The sequence below is a fragment of the Heterodontus francisci genome, chromosome 48 (genome assembly GCF_036365525.1).
Source record: "Heterodontus francisci isolate sHetFra1 chromosome 48, sHetFra1.hap1, whole genome shotgun sequence".
In the NCBI taxonomy this organism is placed as follows: domain Eukaryota; kingdom Metazoa; phylum Chordata; class Chondrichthyes; order Heterodontiformes; family Heterodontidae; genus Heterodontus; species Heterodontus francisci.
Genome location: NC_090418.1, coordinates 7,425,479 through 7,443,325, shown reverse-complemented (window position 1 = coordinate 7,443,325; position 17,847 = coordinate 7,425,479). Strand labels below are relative to the sequence as shown.

Sequence of the window (17,847 nt, the reverse complement as noted above, 5' to 3'; positions counted from 1 at the left end):
TCACACTCGGAGTTACTGATAACTCACACTCGGAGTTACTGAGAACTCGCACTCGGAGCTACTGATAACTCACACTCGGAGTTACTGATAACTCACACTCGGAGTTACTGAGAGTTCACATTCGGAGTTACTGAGAGTTCACGTTCGGAGTTACTGAGAGTTCACGTTCGGAGTTACTGAGAGTTCACACTTGGAGTTACTGGAAACTCACACTTGGAGTTACTGAGAGTTCACACTCGGGGTTACTGAGAACTCACACTCGGGGTTACTGGAAACTCACACTCGGAGTTACTGAGAGTTCCCATTCAGAGTTAATGAGAGTTCACACTCGGAGTTACTGAGAACTCACACTCGGAGTTACTGAGAACTCACACTCGGAGTTACTGAGAGTTCCCATTCAGAGTTACTGAGCGTTCCCACTCGGAGTTACTGAGAGTTCACACTCAGAGTTAATGAGAGTTCACACTCAGAGTTAATGAGAGTTCACACTCGGAGTTACTGAGAACTTACACTCGGAGTTACTGAGAACTCACACTCGGAGTTACTGAGAACTCACACTCGGGGTAACTGAGAGTTCACACTCAGGATAACTGAGAGTTCACACTCGGAGTTACTTAGAGCTGACACTTGGAGTTACCGAGAATTCACACTCAGGGTTATTGAGAGAGCACACTTGGCTCACAAGCACACATGCTCATGGGTCTGACACACATGCGCACACACACACACGCACACACACCATCACCAAGGGAGAGCACCTGGGACAAACCAAACTGTGAACAGACCTCAACGAGCTACTTGCATCAGGCGGGATCTTTGCCTGGCGAGACGATTCAGTTGCTGGGGACAGAAGGCGGTGGATGGAATGATGGGTTTGCTGATAGGGGTGGTATGGGATGTGGGATAATGGGGAACTAGATGCTGCAGGTCCCCACTTGCTCTCAGGACACGTAGCCCCAATTCCTGCACCTCCTCCAGCCCGGACACACGTCATTGACCAGTCTTGCTCTGCGGGTGTCGCTCGTTAAACACCATGAGCTGGGATTCACTCCCACTCTACCGTTTCACGCTGTCCCTCACTGTACTGTTACTCCTCTTCCCCTCTGTCAGATTAAGCAGCGAGGGAACAGAGACAGTGCTGCGGTCTGGAGCCGAGGGCTTCCATCTTCCTATTGCTCAACTGGAGCCAGTTGCGAGTCTACAATTCCCACTAGTTTATTTGGGGCTCGTCCCAGCCGTTTGTCTTGATCCCACCTCAGCATTACCGCGGCATGTCTCAGCTATTTTGTGGGGGGGGGGGGGGGGGGGTTCAGGTTGGCATTGAACCTCTTTCTCTTGGCGGGATGAGCGCGTGGCACCTTTTGGTAAGGCCGACAATTCTGGTTGGACGCCTTCTGGCAGGATCCATCACATGACGTCCCCCAGACAGCCACGCACCCTCCCCCATCCTCTCCCACCATTGGCCGACTGACACGTCAATCCTCACGCTGCCCTACCTTGCCACGGCCAATCAGAAAGCGAACACTCTGAATTACCCAATTGGATTCGCCTTGGTTGTTCAATAAAAGGCTCAACGATGGAAAGAGGCCAGAATTGGCGGAGCGCAGAGATCTCGGAGGGTTTTGGCAGGAGGAGGAGGAGGAGGAGGATACAGAGCTAGGGAGGGAGGAGGCCACTGAGGGATTGGAAAACGAGGATGAGAATTTTAAAATTGATGTGTTACTGGACTGGGATGCAGTTTAGATCAGTGAGCACAGGGGCTGAGGGATGAAAGGGACTCGGTGTGAGTTGGGACATGGGGCAGCAGACTTTTGGATGCCCTCGAGTTTTTGGAGGGTAGAATGTGGGAGGCCGGTTAGGAATGCCTTGGAAAGGTCAAGTCCAGAGGTGACAAAAAGTGCGGAGGGGTAGATTGGGCCGGAGGGTAAACCCAATGGAAATACTTACTCTTTGCTGAGCTCAGAGTGATCGTCATCAACAGTAGAAGCAGCAAAACCCATCGTCCAACCATTGTTGTAACCTCCGCAGCTCAACCTGTAAGAGAGAGAGAGAGAGAGACAGGTAACAGGTAGCACATTTCAACTGCAACTGGTAATCACTAACTGTGAGCATAGAGCCACCTAGAACTTGTACTGCTCAATCACCTACATTTGTGAGTATGTATGTGTGTGTATGTGTCTCATGTGCAGGACATGCTCAGTGGGCAGCGAAGGAACAGGAGTCACGCGCAGGTCCAGAACATGTAGAAGTGGGACAGTGCAGAGGGAGCTTTACTCTGTATCTAACCCCCATGCTGTACCTGTCCTGGGGAGTGTTTGCTGGGACAGTGTAGAGGGAGCTTTACTCTGTATCTAACCCCCCCATGCTGTACCTGCCCTGGGAGGTGACAGAGATGTGTAGGGTACGTGGTTAGTGAAAGATTTGAAAATGGAGAGAGAATTTTAAAACTGAGGTGTTGTCGGACTGGGAGCCACAGGGGTGGGTGACGGGTTAACGGGACTCGCTGTGAGTTAGGATCTGGAAAGCAGAGTTCAAATTTACGGAGAGTGCGAGATCAGGTCAGGAACTGATGTGTCTCCTCTTCTGCCATCCTTTCCAGTTAATGCTCCGCCATTCAGACCAGGAGCAGGTGTTTGATCCCCAGTCTGGGCTTGCCAGTGATGCCTTTGCAGTGGAATTGCCTGACGGGGCTTCCCCTCCCATCCCCCAAAGAAAGGTTCGAATGCCCCTCCTGCATGTAACCCCACCGCCAACGAAACAAGGTGGCTTGCGATGCGCCAGGGCAGCAAGCGTTGGCTCTCCGACTGTGTGGGGCTTCGCAGCTGCTCTTGACCTCGCCCGATGGTCGGGGACGCAGTCAGCAGGAATCACCGAGCTGCTGAACCCCTAGGTTGCTGACTCATCAATCCCTGGCACTTGGGAAACAGCAGAGTCATTTGTGGTTGTTCAGCAACCCCCTCCCCATCTCCCAGGCCGTATCCTCATCACGGGAATCACTGCAGAGTGATGTCGACAGTCCCTCCTTCTGCTCCTTCCCGCCCCGCCAAAACCACCTCCCAACTGTCAACCTCATCCCAAAATTGCCGTGGAACATTCCGGAAGATTATGGCGTTCCATTTCCCCCCACCACACACACCGGCCAACAGTCACTCTGCCACCCCACTGGCTCGCACAAGGTGCAGCGCTTGACGTTTGTGCCGGAGCCATTTTGGGGACAGCAAGATCCCACAAGCTGGCCAATGAAATGAATCTTTTCTTCCAGCGATGCTGGTCGAGGGTTAAACATTTCCCCCCCCCCCCCACAATAACAGCTGTGGGATCTTTGACGTGTGGGGACACCTCAGTAAGACGGCTGTTCCCTCAGTACCGCCGCTGGCCAGAGTCTGGCTCTGCTGTGCTCCCTCAGCCTGCTGACTCAGGGGTGGGGGGAGTGAAAATGCCCGGATACGAGGCTAAAAAAATCGCAGCCCCCACCCCCCCCACCCCCCGCCAACTGCCGCCCTCCGGCCATCACAGACAGTTGTCACCTTTGAGCACAATACCACACAGCTGTGCTGCTATTGAGCCCTGCAGCAGGCTATTGTAGGCCTTTTGTGACTGTGCTTTCACTGTGTTTACCATCAAGTTTGTCCCTTCAGCTTTCACAGACAATGATTCCTCCAGGGCAGCAGTTGTCCTCCTCCCTTCCTCCTTCACCATCTTCTCTGCTCTCTTGCTCCCCGTCTTTCCACCTTTTCTCTCCATCCGTCTCCTACCTCCTTCTCTCTCTCTCGCTTTCCTCTTTATTCTCTCCCAGCTGGCTCCCTTTTAGTCTCCCTCTCTCCCCCTCTTTCTCCCTCCCTCTCTCCCCCTCTTTCTCCCTCCCTCTCTCCCCCTCTTTCTCCCTCCCTCTCTCCCCCTCTTTCCATCGCCACCTGTCTCCATCTCCCTTTCCCCTCTCTCTGCATCTGTCCCTCTTTCCGTCTTGCGTCCCCACCCTCTCCTCCTCCTCCTCGCCCCCCCCCCATGTCCCCGACTCTTTCTGTATCTCCTCACCTCTTTCTCCAGCTCTCTCTCTCTCTCTCTCTCAATCAGTTTTCCTTCAGCACTGACTCTCACTCAGTAAAGCCATTGACAGAAAAAGAAAATAGCCGAGAGAAAGCACTGACGCCTAATGCTACAACAGAGCTGAACAGTTGTGTGGCTGAATACTCACTGTGCCAAGGCCTCATTTAATAAGTGGTCCTCTCCTCAAGACATCCAGTCAGCCTCTTGTGCAGCTACAGCCCTCGTCCGAAAGGATTAATTGATTGTTCATGAAACGACAGGCGACATGTGCGAGAAGGTCAGAAGCTATGGAGTTGCGCATTAATAATCTTGCAGTGTTGCTGACATTCTGAGTAACTGCAGGGGGAGCAGGAATTGCTGACAGTCGATGTCCGAGAATAAAAAAGGACGTTTCTCAGACGGGATTGTGGGGGGAGGGAGGGGGGGGGGGGGGTGGGTCACGAGAGAGACTCAGCTATTTTTCCAGGTTAATCCTGACCCTCCTCCGCTCTGTCACGTTCCGAGAGGGAATTTAGAAAGAAACAAGGGTTGATTTAATTCCATCAGTGCTTGTCCAGTATCAGTCATTGGGTTAAATATCTTCATCCTCTCTCCCCCACCCACAACTCCCCTCCCATCGCCCCCTTTCCTGCAGAACCACAGGCCCCAGCCCCTGTCCCTACGCCTCACAGCACGGCAATCAGTGGCAGCGAGCTATTCCGCCATGGGGGGGAGGGGGGGGGGGGCGGGAAGCATCGCAAAGGAGCACCGTCACCTCCAAGTCGCGTTCACCGTCTCAACGTGCTTGCTTATCGGCCGTTCCGTCACCGTCACTAGGTCAAAATCCTGGAACTCTCTCTCTAAAAGCACTGCGGGTGTACCTACCCCCCCACACGGACTGCAGCCGTTCAAGATGGCGGCTCGCCACCACCTTCTCGAGGGCAACTAGGAATGGGCACTAAATGCCGGCCTTGCCAGGGATGCCAGGAATAAGTAAATGCACAAAGAAAAGCTCCCAAAACTCCCTCCCACCTGCACTTTCCGGTATTCCCCCATTGGGACTAATGGCTGATTCCAACAGTTCTTAAATTCTTAAACTGCTCACTCACCCCGATCCCCAATTTTGCTCCCCGGTTTCGGGAGGCATTTGAGGCCCTCACCCACAGAGGAGTCTGGGTCTCAATTTCACACTCAAAGCTCAGTTGGCTCTGGTTGCTAGCCTCAGGGAGGCAGCAAAGAGCAGCAAAGCCCGGAACAGGACCTCCTCTTACCACGTCCCAAACTAACCCACTCCATCACCACCATCCATCCCTGATTCAGTTACCTCGCTGACGGGGATCATCCCCGTGGCCTTCTCTGCCCCCTCCCACCCGCCTGCCCCATGTTATCCCCACCAGGCTCAGGCCGGAGTTGGGCCTAGAGTCACGTTAATGAAGCCCAGGAGTTAGACTGGCCTTGGCCTTGTGTCCAGGGCATCTGAGTGAGTCTCCTGAGGGCCTACAGTCCTCACACTCAACTCTAGGCCGAGATTATAATCTGGTCTGGACAGGGAGAGAGAACAGTGATTGTGAGACAGATTAAGAGATAGAGACAGAGGCAGAAAGTGACAGACAGAACGAGAAAGAGATAGAGAAAGAACGAAAGTGAGATGGAGAGAGGCTCGGCCAGTTATTGCCCATCCCTAATTGCCCTTGAGAAGGTGGTGGTGAGCTGCCTTCTTGAACTGCTGCAGTCCGTGTGAGGTAGGTGCACCCACAGTGCTGTTAGGAAGGGAGTTCCAGGATTTTGACCCAGCGACAGTGAAGGAACGGCCGATATAGTTCCAAGTCAGGATGGTGTGTGTCTTGGAGGGCAACTTGCAGGTGGTGATTTAATGGCGAACCGCTCAATGAAGGGGGTCTAGCATTTGTTAAAAACTCAACAAAACAACGGGATTCAATCAATAATTTTATTTCATAATGGATACATAAATAATAAGCTTGGAGTTGATCTGGTGTTTGCAGTCAGGTGCTCAATCTCTCTCTCTCTCTCTCTCTCTGCCTCCCTCTTTCAGGAGCACTGTAAATATGTCTTGATGGTGAGAGGCAGTGGTAACGACTCGACTGCTGAGATTCGATCTTTCCCCAGCGCCTGCCGAATACGTCGTCGGCAGAGATCAGCGAGAGTCAGCGGCTGCCCTGTGGAACGGAGAGACCACCCCTCAGCAAGAGATTCTTCTGGCTTAAAGTCCGTTTTCGACTCCGCTTTCCCTCCCCCCCCCCCCCCCCCCCCCACTCCTCTCCTCTTACCCCCTCCCCCCAACACCTCCCCGCTGCTCCACCCCTGCTTCCCTCCGGTAATGCGGTCAGGCACCAGCCTATTCGACTGCAGTGGGCATCGCGCAGGAGCTCCATCCGGAGGCTGCCTCGCCACCCGCGGGCTCGCCCTCTCCCGGGCGGCTCAATAGTCAGGCGGGCAAAGGCCGGACCTGATTTCTTTCAAAAAAAAATTATCTCTGACCCCCTGAATTCCCGTTCTCACTTTACCCCACCCCACCCCCCTCAAACCGCCCCCCGCTCCCTCCGCACCAATCCTGCCCCATCTTAAAATAGATGCCTGGCGTATTAACACAGTGCTAGCCAACCACCTGCAGGATTGCCCACGAGCTGACAGTTTCCAAGCAACGAGTATCAGCCTAGGCAGCCTCGGTGGCTGATCGACCATGGGGTGAAGACCCTTTGCTGTTCTGTAACTCCGCCAAGGGTGCAGACTCCCGCATGCCTGCCTCATGTCTGACTGACAAAGCCTGTGCTGTTGACTGGGGTCACGTATAGGCCAAGTTATTTGTTCAAGGACACTGAAAAGGTTTATTTACAAGTATCAGGGTCACTTTGACTGATACCAGCTTGTTCTAATCATGTGATTTAAACTGAATTCAAAATCTCATTCTGACTGGTGCGGTAACTTGACAACTAGATGACTGTGTCCGCTCCTCTCTCTCTTTCTGTCTGTGTCTCTCACTTTCTGTCTTTTACTCTCCCTCTATTTCTCTCGTTGTTTGCTACTTACTGTCCCAGTCTCAGCATCTCTCTGGGTAAAGCGGTTTTCCCGAATTCCCGACTGGATGTATTTGTGACTGTTTGTCTTATATTGATGGCCCCTAGTTCTGGTCTCCCCCACAAGTGGAACCGTCTTCCCTACGTCTACCTTATCGAACCCTCTCATAATCTTAAAGACCTCTATCGGGGTCATTTCCCCACAACTCTGCCTTCTCTTTTCTAGAGAAAAGAGCCCCAGCCTCTCAGTTCTGATATTATTCCAGTACATCTATTCTTGCACTTTCTCCAGTTTAATACTGATCGCAAACTGTGCACAGCACCCTAGTGAACACTGGCACCTGACAGAAATGTCCGGTGGGTCTGGAGTTTCTACTCGATTAGTGGAATTCTGAGCACTACTCGAATTTCCTCGATTTGTTTGTGTGCGCTAGTTTTAAACGCATTGTGCTGGAAGCAGGATCTTCCCCCCACCCCCCCCCCCCCCCCCCGCCCCATCTACAAAACTGGACCCCCCTCAAGGAGGAATAGAACTCCAAGTTTGGGGTCAGCGCTATCTGTGGTCATGTGCGGGTCCTCAAAGCGCCAACAGAAATCAAGCCGGCTTTTTTTTTTAAGCATTAGGGCACTGACAAGGTTTTGAAGCGATCCTTTTTTTGTTTTAAAGCCTTTACTGAGGCGTTTGCAATCCAGTGTAACTCGAAAACCGTTCTGTTCTCTGTTTTTTTTTAAAGGTCATTTTCAGTAATTAAAAAAAAAAATCAGGATAATTACAATCGGGTTGTTTCCCAATCGGGGCTTTCAAAAGGAAGCACCAGAAGAGAAAATGTTGGAAGTGAGGGAATTGTGTTTTTCGGAGAGCCAGTACGGACACGATGGGCCGAATGGCCTCCTTCGGTGCCGTAACCGTCCTAAGGTTCTAATTTGCGGCCGGAATTAGCAACTGCGCCCCCAAAGCATGAACTGAACCCTCTTCTGCCCGTACCCGTCTTTGCTCACTTACTGTCCAGTCCATTAACGTAGGTGAGGGTTATTCTGGTGTTGCCCCAGACGCAGCTGACCATGGGATACAAGGTCTTGCCCTTCAACCCGTCGAAGGCCACTCCCAGGTACTCTCCGTCCACCATGAAGCTCAGCGTCCCCTCGTCGGAATCCAGCACGACCAGGAATCTCTCGGGCACGGCCAGCGGGGCCCCGGGCGTCTCCGGGTACCGCCGGCCAGCTCTGCCGGCGTGGTGCAGCCGGTTGCCCCCCAGCTCCCACGCCCACGACTGGCCATCCTCGCCGCCCAGCAGCACCCGGTAGCCGGGCGACTGGAGGCGGGCGCAGGCCGTGCCCACCCCCACGGCGGCGTGGCTGCCCCGCTGCCCGGGCGGCCAGCCCACCTGCCAGACGTGGAGCCCCCGCCGGTAGCCCACCTTGCCCCGCACGCAGTCAGTGCTGTCGGGCACCGGGCGCCGGCGGGCCGCAAGCTCGCAATTCTCCGCTGAGCCCTCCGACGGGCACATGTTTGGCGAGCGGTCCCAGCTGCTCCAAGCGTGGCGGTCTTGCACCTCCCTGGGTACCGGCGGCAGGTCCAGCAAGAAGTCCAAACTGGCTGGTGTTGGCACCCCCAGCCCTTGAAAGCGCTGCAGCCCCTGGCTCGAAGACATCTCCTTCTCCGCCTTGATGGACTTGACCAAATTCAAACCCATTTTCCAAAAAGAAACAAACCAAAATCTTTTCTCTCCTCCACTTCAACTGACTAATTTTTGACACAAGTTTAAATTAATAAATCAGATTTAGAATTATTTCTCTCCCCCGTTTCCTCAGTTAAATTTCGAAGTCTGCCGCTCTCTTACTTGTGAAAGGGTTTGAGCTGTAACTAAATTGATCACAAGTTCTACCTTTTATATATATTTTATCAGTTTTATCAGCTCTTATTACGCACGGTGTAGGATGCTGATCGACTCTGTGCTGGGTTGCTCTCTGAGGCTGTCCCTCATACTATCACTGACTCCCACTCAACACCAGGATGCCAGGCACTAACGTCATCTGCTCACTTCTCTTCAGTCCCTCTCTTTCACTGTGGTTTTGTTGTGTTTGTTCTTGTCAGTGACTGTTGCGTCTCTTCTGTTGTGCAAGAGGCAGAGGCTCCTGGGTTACTGCAACTGGGGGCTGCCAGTGAGAGGGAGAGGGATAGAGTGAGGCATACAGACATAGAGGGAGAGAGAGAGGAGAGACAGGTGGAGAACATGGAGAGAGTGAGAAAGAAGTTGCGAGAGATAGAGACAGAGAAAGAGAGAGGCAGAAGGGGAGATAGAGAGGGAGAGAGAGGCAGAAAAGGAACAATAGAGAGAGACAGCGAGACAGACAGAGACAAAGACAGTCAGTTAGGGAGCAACGAGGGAAATAGAGAGAGATCGACAGACTGAGAGGGAGAGGTAGAGGGCAAAAGAGGGACGGAGAGGGGAAACAGAAGGGGAGAGACTGATAGAAAGAGAGAATTTACATAGAGGGAGGGGCAAATAGAAATATGGAAGTATAAATAATAAATCCAAAACAAGCTGACAATGAGAATAGATTAACAATCGGAAAATGTGCTGTAGGCACTACATATAAAGGGAAAACCAAAAGATATAAAGTGATTAAAGCAGGGGAGAGAAATAGAAAATTTAGAGTAAAACATACAGTGGAAGCACAGATTAGGGTGTGAGGGACAATTTGAATGAACTGCAGACACAAATTCAACCTGGAGGGTGTGACTTGTTAGATTAGATTAGAGATACAGCACTGAAACAGGCCCTTCGGCCCACTGAGTCTGTGCCGAACATCAACCACCCATTTATACTAATCCCATATTCCTACCAAACATCCCCACCTGTCCCTATATTTCCCTACCACCTACCTATACTAGTGACAATTTTATAATGGCCAATTTACCTATCAACCTATCTCAAAGGGTCTATGTTCGACAGGAAAGATAGGGGCAAGTAGTCAAGGGGGAGAGTAGCTTTAGTGGTTATGGATAAACTCACTGCAATAATAAGAGAGGGAAGCAGGTACTGGTGCCTTTTTTGGTTAAGAAATTGAAAAGGATTTAAGACTAGTGGGATTTGTGTATAGGCATACCAGGTGTTAGGAGGCTGACTGTATTAATGCAGAGATTAGACAAGCGTGTAGCAAAAGCAGAATGGTTTTAATGGAGGATTATAACTTCACATATACATTGGAATAAGCTCATGTCCGAAAGGTAGAGAATGTGTTTTCAGCAGCGGTATCTCCTAGAACCAACAAGGGGGCATTCAATATCAGGTTTAATAACAAGCAATGAGAGAGATTTCAGGGAAAGCCCAATAGTGTGTCAACATCTATCTAATGTGACCATAATATGACTGAGCTGAATGTTGAGCTGTAAAGGGACAATGTGAAACAGCCACTAAAGATTCAAGATTTAGGTGAGGTTGGCGCCGATGTGATGAGATACTGTCCAGAGTAATCTGGGCGAGTCTGTTATTGGGTAAAATGACAGAAGATAAGTGGGAGGTGTTTTTTTAAAAAAGAATTTGATGTGATACAAAACCCTAAAGGGCAAGAGTTCTACAAGAACCAAAAAACGACAGCCATGGATGACTAAAGAGATAAGGGACAACCTAAAACTAAAAGGAAAAAGTCAGAAACAATGTGGACGCTTTGAAAACTGATAACAATGATATCGCCAATGAAAATAAGGAAATGGCATACATGCTGAATAACTACTTTGCATCAGTATTTACAGAGGAAGAGGTCACAATACCAGACATTCCAAGGAGATTAATATTGAATCAGGGACAGGGACTCACCAAAATTAACATAAGCACAATAACGGTAATGAAGAAAGTAATGGGATTAAAGACTGACAGATCCCCAGATGTTTTCTATGGCAGGGCTTTGAAGGAAGTCAATGGGAACACTGCAGACGGCCTAACTATAGTCACAAAACCTCTCTCGATTCAGGAACCGATCCTTTGGATCGGAAAATTGTGCATCAACTTGCTATTTACGAGGTGGCCGAGGGAATCCAGGGAATTATAGACCAGTTAGCCTAACATCTGTTGTCGGGAAATTACTAGAGTCTATAATTAAAGGTAGAGTGACTGGATATCTTGAAAGGTTTCAGATGATGGGAGCGAGCCAGAGGATTTTTTTTAACAAGGAGCGATTATACAAACTCGGGTTGTATTCCCTGGAATTTCGAAGGTTAAGGGGTGATTTGATCGATGTTTTCGAGATATTAAGGTGAACTGATAGGGTAGATAGAGAGAAACTGTTTCTTCTGGTTGTGGAGTCTAGGACGAGGGGGCACAATGTAAAAATTAGAGCCAAACCTTTCAGGAGTGAAATGAGGAAACTTCTACACACAAAGGGTGGGAGAAGTTTGGAACTCTCTTCCACAAATGGCAGTTGATGCCGGATCAATTGTTAACTTTAAATCTGAGGTTATTAAGGGAGATGGGGCAAAGGCAAATGGAGTTATGTCACAGATCAGCCACGATCTCATTCACTGGTAGAACAGGCTTGAGGGGCTGAATGGCCTCCTCTTGTTCCGATATGTGATTGATAAAGAGATAAAGAGGTATGAAGAAGTGATAGAGAGAGACATAGGCAGATAGAAACAGAGAGATAGTGAGAGAGAGAGTGAGAGAGATGGAGTGATGGAGAAAAAGAGATCTAGGCAGGGAGGGAGATTATAGAGACATGCAGAGAGAGGGAGATAGAAAGACATATAGATAGACAGGAGGGAGAGGTAGAGGCGGCACAGTGGCGCAGTGGTTAGCACCGCAGCCTCACAACTCCAGCGACCCGGGTTCGATTCTGGGTACTGCCTGTGTGGAGTTTGCAAGTTCTCCCTGTGTCTGCGTGGGTTTCCTCCGGGTGCTCCGGTTTCCTCCCACAGCCAAAAGACTTGCAGGTTGATAGGAAAATTGGCCATTATAAATTGCCCCTAGTATAGGTAGGTGGTAGGGGAATATAGGGACAGGTGAGGATGTGGTAGCAATATGGGATTAGTGTAGGATTAGTATAAATGGGTGGTTGATGGTCGGCACAGACTCGGTGGGCCGAAGGGCCTGTTTCAGTGCTGCATCTCTAAATCAAAATCAAATCAAAATGAACTCAAGAAATAGGAGCAGGAGTAGACCATTCGGCCCATTGAGACTGCTCCACCATTCAGTACGATTATGGCTGATCTTAGGATTCAACTCCACTTTCCCGCCCACTCTCCATATCCCTTGATTCCCTGAGAGACCAAAAATCTGTCTATTCCAGCCTTAAATGTATTCAGCGATAGAGCATCCACAACCCTCCAAAGATTGAATTCCGAAGATTCATAACCCTTTAGGTGAAGTCATTTCTCCTCATCTCAGTCCTAAATGATCAGGCCATTATCATGAGACCGTGTTCCTGCGTTTTAGATTCCCTGACCAGCGGAAACAACCTCTCAGTGTCTACCCCATCTCGCCCCTTTAGAATCTTGTATGTTTCAATGAGATCACCTCTTATTCTTCTAGACTCCAGTTTACTCAGCCTCTCATCACAGGACAATCCCCACATCCTTATTCCTGCACTCCAATACCCTTGCAATAAAGATCAACATGCCATTTGCCTTCTAATTGCTTGCTGTACCTGCATGCTAACTTTCTGCATTCCTTGTCCAAGCACACCCAAGTCTCTTTGAACATCCACACTTACAGGTTTCACACCTTTAAAAAAATATTCCTCTTTTCTATTCTTACGACTAAAGTGAATAACTTCACACTTCCCCACATTATACTCCATCTACCATCTTGTTGCCCACTCACTTAATCTCTCTATATCCCTTTGCAGCCTCTCAGAGTCCTCCCCACAGCTTACCTTTCCACCAAGCTTTGTATCATCAAACTTAGATATATTACTCTCTGTCTCGTCATCTAAATCATTAATATAGGTCGTAATAGCTGAGGCCCCAGCACTGAGTCTTGCGGCACCCCACTATTCACTGCCTGCCAACTTGAAAATGCCCTGTTAATGCCCACTTGTTGCATCCTGTATGTTAACCAATTATCTATCTATGCTAATATATTACCCTCAACTCCACGAGCCCTTATCTTGCCTATTAACCTTTTGCCTGGTACCTTATCGAATGCCTTTTGGAAATCCAGGTATACTACATCGACTGGTTCCCCTTTATCCACCCTACTACTTCCATCCTCAAAGGCCTCTAATAAATTTGTCAAACTGGATCTCCCTCGAGTAAAACCATGTTGACTTGTTATAACCATATTGTATTTCTCCAAGTGCATCGTGAAGACGTCCTTATGAATGAGATATAGAGAGGGAAGGAGAGAGAGGGAAAGAGAGAGAAAGCAGGAATCTGAGAGACACAGAGAAGACACAAAGAACATAAGAAACAGGATCAGGAATAGACCATTCGGCCCCTCGAACCAGTTCTGCCGTTCAATATGATTATGGCTGATCTTCTCACCTCCTCATCTACCTGGCCGATCCCCTAATTCCCTGAGAGACCAAAAATCTATCGATCTCAGTCTTGAATATACTCAACGGGGGCGGCACAGTGGCGCAGTGGTTAGCGCCGCAGCCTCACAGCTCCAGGGACCCGGGTTCGATTCTGGGTGCTGCCTGTGCGGAGTTTGCAAGTTCTCCCTATGACCGCGTGGGTTTTCGCCGGGTGCTCCGGTTTCCTCCCACAGCCAAAGACTTGCAGGTTGATAGGTAAATTGGCCATTGTAAATTGCCCCTAGTGTAGGTAGGTGGTAGGGAATATGGGATTACTGCAGGGTTAGTATAAATGAGTGGTTGTTGGTCGGCACAGACTCAGTGGGCCGAAGGGCCTGTTTCAGTGCTGTATCTCTAAATAAAAATAAAACATCTGAGCATCCACCATCTCTCTGGGGTAGAGGATTCCAAAGATTCATAACCTGAGTGAAGAAATTTCTCCTCATCTCACCCCTTCATGGCCAACCCTTTATTCTGAGACTGTGCTCCCTCGTTTTAGACTCTCCCACCAGGGGGAAACAGCCTCACAGCATCTATCTTGTCCTTAAGAATTTTATGTTTTAATCAGATCACCTCTCATCCTCCTTAACTCCAGAGAATACAGACCCAGTTTCCTCAATCTCTCCTTATAAAACAGCCCCCTCATCTCAGGATTCAATCACGTGAATCACCGAGAGTGAGAGATATGCACAGAGAGGAAGAGAGAAAGAGTTAGATGGATAGTGCAGGGGGAGAGAGAGTTAGCTGGTTAGATGGATAGAGAGACAGAGAGGGAGAGAGTTAGGTGGATAGATAGACAGAAACATATATATAGAGGGAGAGACAGAGAGGGAGAGAGATTTAGATGGAGTGAGACACAGAGAGAGGAAGGGAGATGGAGACGGAGGGAAGGAGTGATAAAGTGATCAAGGAAAAGAGAGAAATTTGGAGAGAGGGGGATAGTGAAACAGAGATAGGAAAGGATACACAGGGGAAAAGAAAGAGAACTAGTGATAGAGGGTAAAATAGGGAAGAGTGAGAAAAACAGAATTAGGGATGAAGAGGGGGAGATGGGGGGGTGGGGGAGAGACAGAGAAATACAAATGGGGAGAGTGCGAAAGGAATGCAGAAGGAGGGAGAGAAGGGCAGAGATGGAGAGAGAGAAGGAGAGAAAGGAATACAAAGAGGGGGATGAGGGAGAGAGAAGGAAAGGGAGAGAGAGGGAGATGGGGGGTTGGGGGGGGTGGGGAGAGAGAGAAAAGGGGAGAGAGGGGGGGATGGAGAGAGAGATAGGGAGGGTGGATGGTGTGTTACAAGGACTGAGGCTGTGTTCATTACAGAAGGCCCATTGAGTTGTGAAAGCTGTAACAGATAGTGATGACATTGTAGCATAACCTCTGCACATCAGTTTGTGCCATGTTCAGATGCTCAAGGCCGTGGTGTGTGTGTGTGTGGGAGGATTGTGTATCGTGGTCCTTGCAGTGAGAGGCAGAGGAAATGAAACAGACAGCCTCTTGTGCCCGCACTGCACAATCTCCGGGGAGTCATCCACTGAGATAATGCTGTGATCGAGTTACACACACTTCAGTTAATCTAGCCTGCGACTCACATTACTGACCTTCACGCTGTCCTGAATTTAACCTCACAGGCTGCAACCATTTTCCTCATGGGCCAGCCCGCATGAGCCTCTCTCTGCAGGCAATTCGACTGTGGGGGGCATCATGGCCGGGCCTGGTCCCGCCCTCATCCCGATATTGACAGCAGCATGTCACAGGTTAGCATCAGGGGCCGTCTGCTTACCTAACCTCAGGGATACTGAGGCCAGTTGAGGGGAAGGTGGAGCATGCGTGTAGCCAGGCACAGCCCTGAGCTCAGCTTCTCACCCTCCCCTCCTCCTCCCCAGCAATGCTGTGAGTGAGTCAACCAGCTTCCTCACAAATCCCTGCTACTGGAATGCTGCTGTTAGGGTTAGTCTCTCTCCCCTTCACTCCCCGTCTCTCTCCCACTCTCTCTCCCCATCTCTCTCACTGTCTCTCCCTCTTTCTCTCTTCCCTGGTCTCTCTCTTTCGCTATCTCCCTTTGTCTCTCTCTTACTCTGTCACCTTCTCTTCCCTCTGTCTCTGTCTGTCTGTCTCTCAATTCCTCTCTCTGGCTCTCACTCTACCCTGTGTGTATGTGTGTGTGTGTCTCTGTCTACCTTTATTTCTCACTCTGTCTCTCTCTCTCCCCCCCCTCTCTGTCTCTCTCTCTTTCTGTCTCTCACTGTTTCTCTCCCCTGTGTGTCTCTCTCTTTTCCTATATCTTTCTCTCTCTGTCTCTCTCTTACTGTTCTCCCTCACTCTCTGCCTCTTTCACTGTATGTCTCTCTGTGTCTCTCTCTTTGTTTCAGTCTCTCACTCTTTCTCTCCTGGATCTGTGTCTGTCTGTCTGTCTGTCTCTGTCTGTTCTTCTCTCTCTGTCTCTCTCTCTATGTCTGTGTCTCTCTGTCTCTGTCTGTCTGTTTTCTCTCTCTCTCTCTCTCTCTCTCTCTCTCTGTCTCTCTCTCTCTCTCTCTCTCTTTGTCTCTGTCTGTCTGTTTTGTCTGTCTGTCATTCTCTGTCTGTCTGTCTTTCTCCCTCCCCCTCTCTCTTTCTCTTTGTCTTTCTCCCTCCCACTTTCTCTCTCCCTCTCTTTCTCCCTCTCTCTCTCACTCTGCCTTTTTCCCTCCCTCTCTCTCTATCTTTCACTTTCCCCTTCTCTCTGTCTTTCTCCCTCCCTCTCTCTCTCTCTCTCTCTCTCTCTCTCTATCTCTTGCTATCTTTATCTCTCACTCTGTCTTTCTCTGGGTAGAATTTTAACTGTCAACATGAGGGTAAGTTTGGTTGCAGGTGGGGGGTTGGGAGAGGAGTGGAGGGGTGCGGGGGTGGGGAGGAGTGGAGGGGTGCGGGGGTGGGGGAGGAGTGGAGGGGTGCGGAGATGGGGATTGAAGCCCTGAAAAGTGGCATTGGGTCAGGAACCTGACATGATCCTGCCCACTTCTGGTTTTAACCGGGAGTTGGCAGGTGAGCAGGAAACTCTTGTGGAGATGTCGGCTAAGTAATTAAAATATTAAGTGAGGCAATTAACTGTAGCCTTCCCCGCTGTGTGTGGATCTGTTAAAATAAAATTTGACCCTCTCTCTTCTTCACTCTGTGTCTCACTCTCCCTCTCCCTCTCTGTCTTTCTCTTTCTCTCTCCGTCTCGTCCTGTTTCTCTCCTTCTGCCAGTCTCTCTGTTTCTTTCTCTCTGAACCTCCCCCACACCAGTGATCAGATTCCCCACGGGATCGGGGATCAGACCCCGACACCCCGCCGGTCAGGAAGTGGACCGAGCTGCCACTGCAAGTCGCCCCAGGGTATCCCCACCCGGACTGGAAGCCAGACCCTGACAAAGAAAGGAAAAATTGAAAGACTTGCATTTATATAGCGCCTTTCACGACCACCGGACACCCCAAGGCGCTTTCCAGCCAAAGACATCATTTTAAAGCGTAGTCACGGTTGTAATGTCGGAAACGCAGCAGCCCAATTTGCGCACAGCAAGATCCCACAAACAACGATGCGATAACTGCCGAGCCGCTGATCTGTTTTTTGTGATTTTGGTCAAGGGATAAATAATTGACCTGGGGAAGAACCCCCTCCCCACCCCCCGCTCTTGTGTGATATAACAGCCATGGGGTCCTTTACATCCACCTGAGAGGACAGACGGGGTCTTGTTTAATGTCTCGTCTGAGAGACGGCGCCTCTGACAGTGCAGTACTCCTTCAGTGCTCAGTGCTGTACGGGGGCTATCAGCCAAAACTTTTGTGCTCATGTCTCAGAGTGGGACCTGAACTGACACCTTTGGATTCAGACAGCAGAGTGCTACCCACAGAGCCATACACAAGGTGCATCTTGTGGGGATTTTAATTTCCAGGTTTCTGCCACTGTTAATATTCTGGAGGGGGGGGGGTGGTGTATATCCTGAGTGAAGGTGGCTCACTGTGTGTGTGTATGTGTTTGTTTTCTTCAGCACTTTTGTTACTTTGGAGTAAAAATGAAGTATTGGAGTTTAGAACCATAGAAGCATAGAAAATAGGAGCAGGAGTAGGCCATTCGGCCCTTCGAGCCTGCTCGGCCATTCATTATGATCATGGCTGATCATCCAACTCAGTAACCTGTTCCTGCTTTCCCCCATATCCTTTGATCCCTTTCACTCCAAGAGCTATATCTAACTCCTTCTTGAGAACATACAATGTTTTGGCCTCAACTGCTTTCTGTGGTAACAAATTCCACAGGCT

General features: G+C 49.9%; 2 protein-coding genes across 6 annotated transcripts in view; one reads left to right on the top strand and one right to left on the bottom strand.

Annotated features, from left to right (window-relative positions):
- The window catches only part of LOC137357394 (uncharacterized), a 52,351-nt gene that overhangs the window by 22,735 nt on the left and 11,769 nt on the right, over nucleotides 1-17,847 (top strand). For 4 of the 5 annotated variants that reach the window (XM_068023727.1, XM_068023725.1, XM_068023724.1 and 1 more), the window contains one exon: nucleotides 6,080-6,252. The exons of the other annotated variant lie outside the window; for it this stretch is intronic. The gene's annotated coding sequence lies outside the window, so the exon portion shown is untranslated. The remainder of the gene's footprint in view (nucleotides 1-6,079; nucleotides 6,253-17,847) is intronic. 5 annotated transcript variants of the gene reach the window in all.
- LOC137357395 (SPRY domain-containing SOCS box protein 4-like) lies at nucleotides 5,961-9,521 on the bottom strand. The gene is made up of 2 exons (XM_068023732.1): nucleotides 8,065-9,521; nucleotides 5,961-6,203 (listed from the first exon to the last, which is right to left on the bottom strand). Exons 1-2 carry the CDS (start codon nucleotides 8,753-8,755, stop codon nucleotides 6,076-6,078), a joined length of 819 nt encoding a protein of 272 aa, XP_067879833.1. The 5' UTR covers nucleotides 8,756-9,521; the 3' UTR covers nucleotides 5,961-6,075.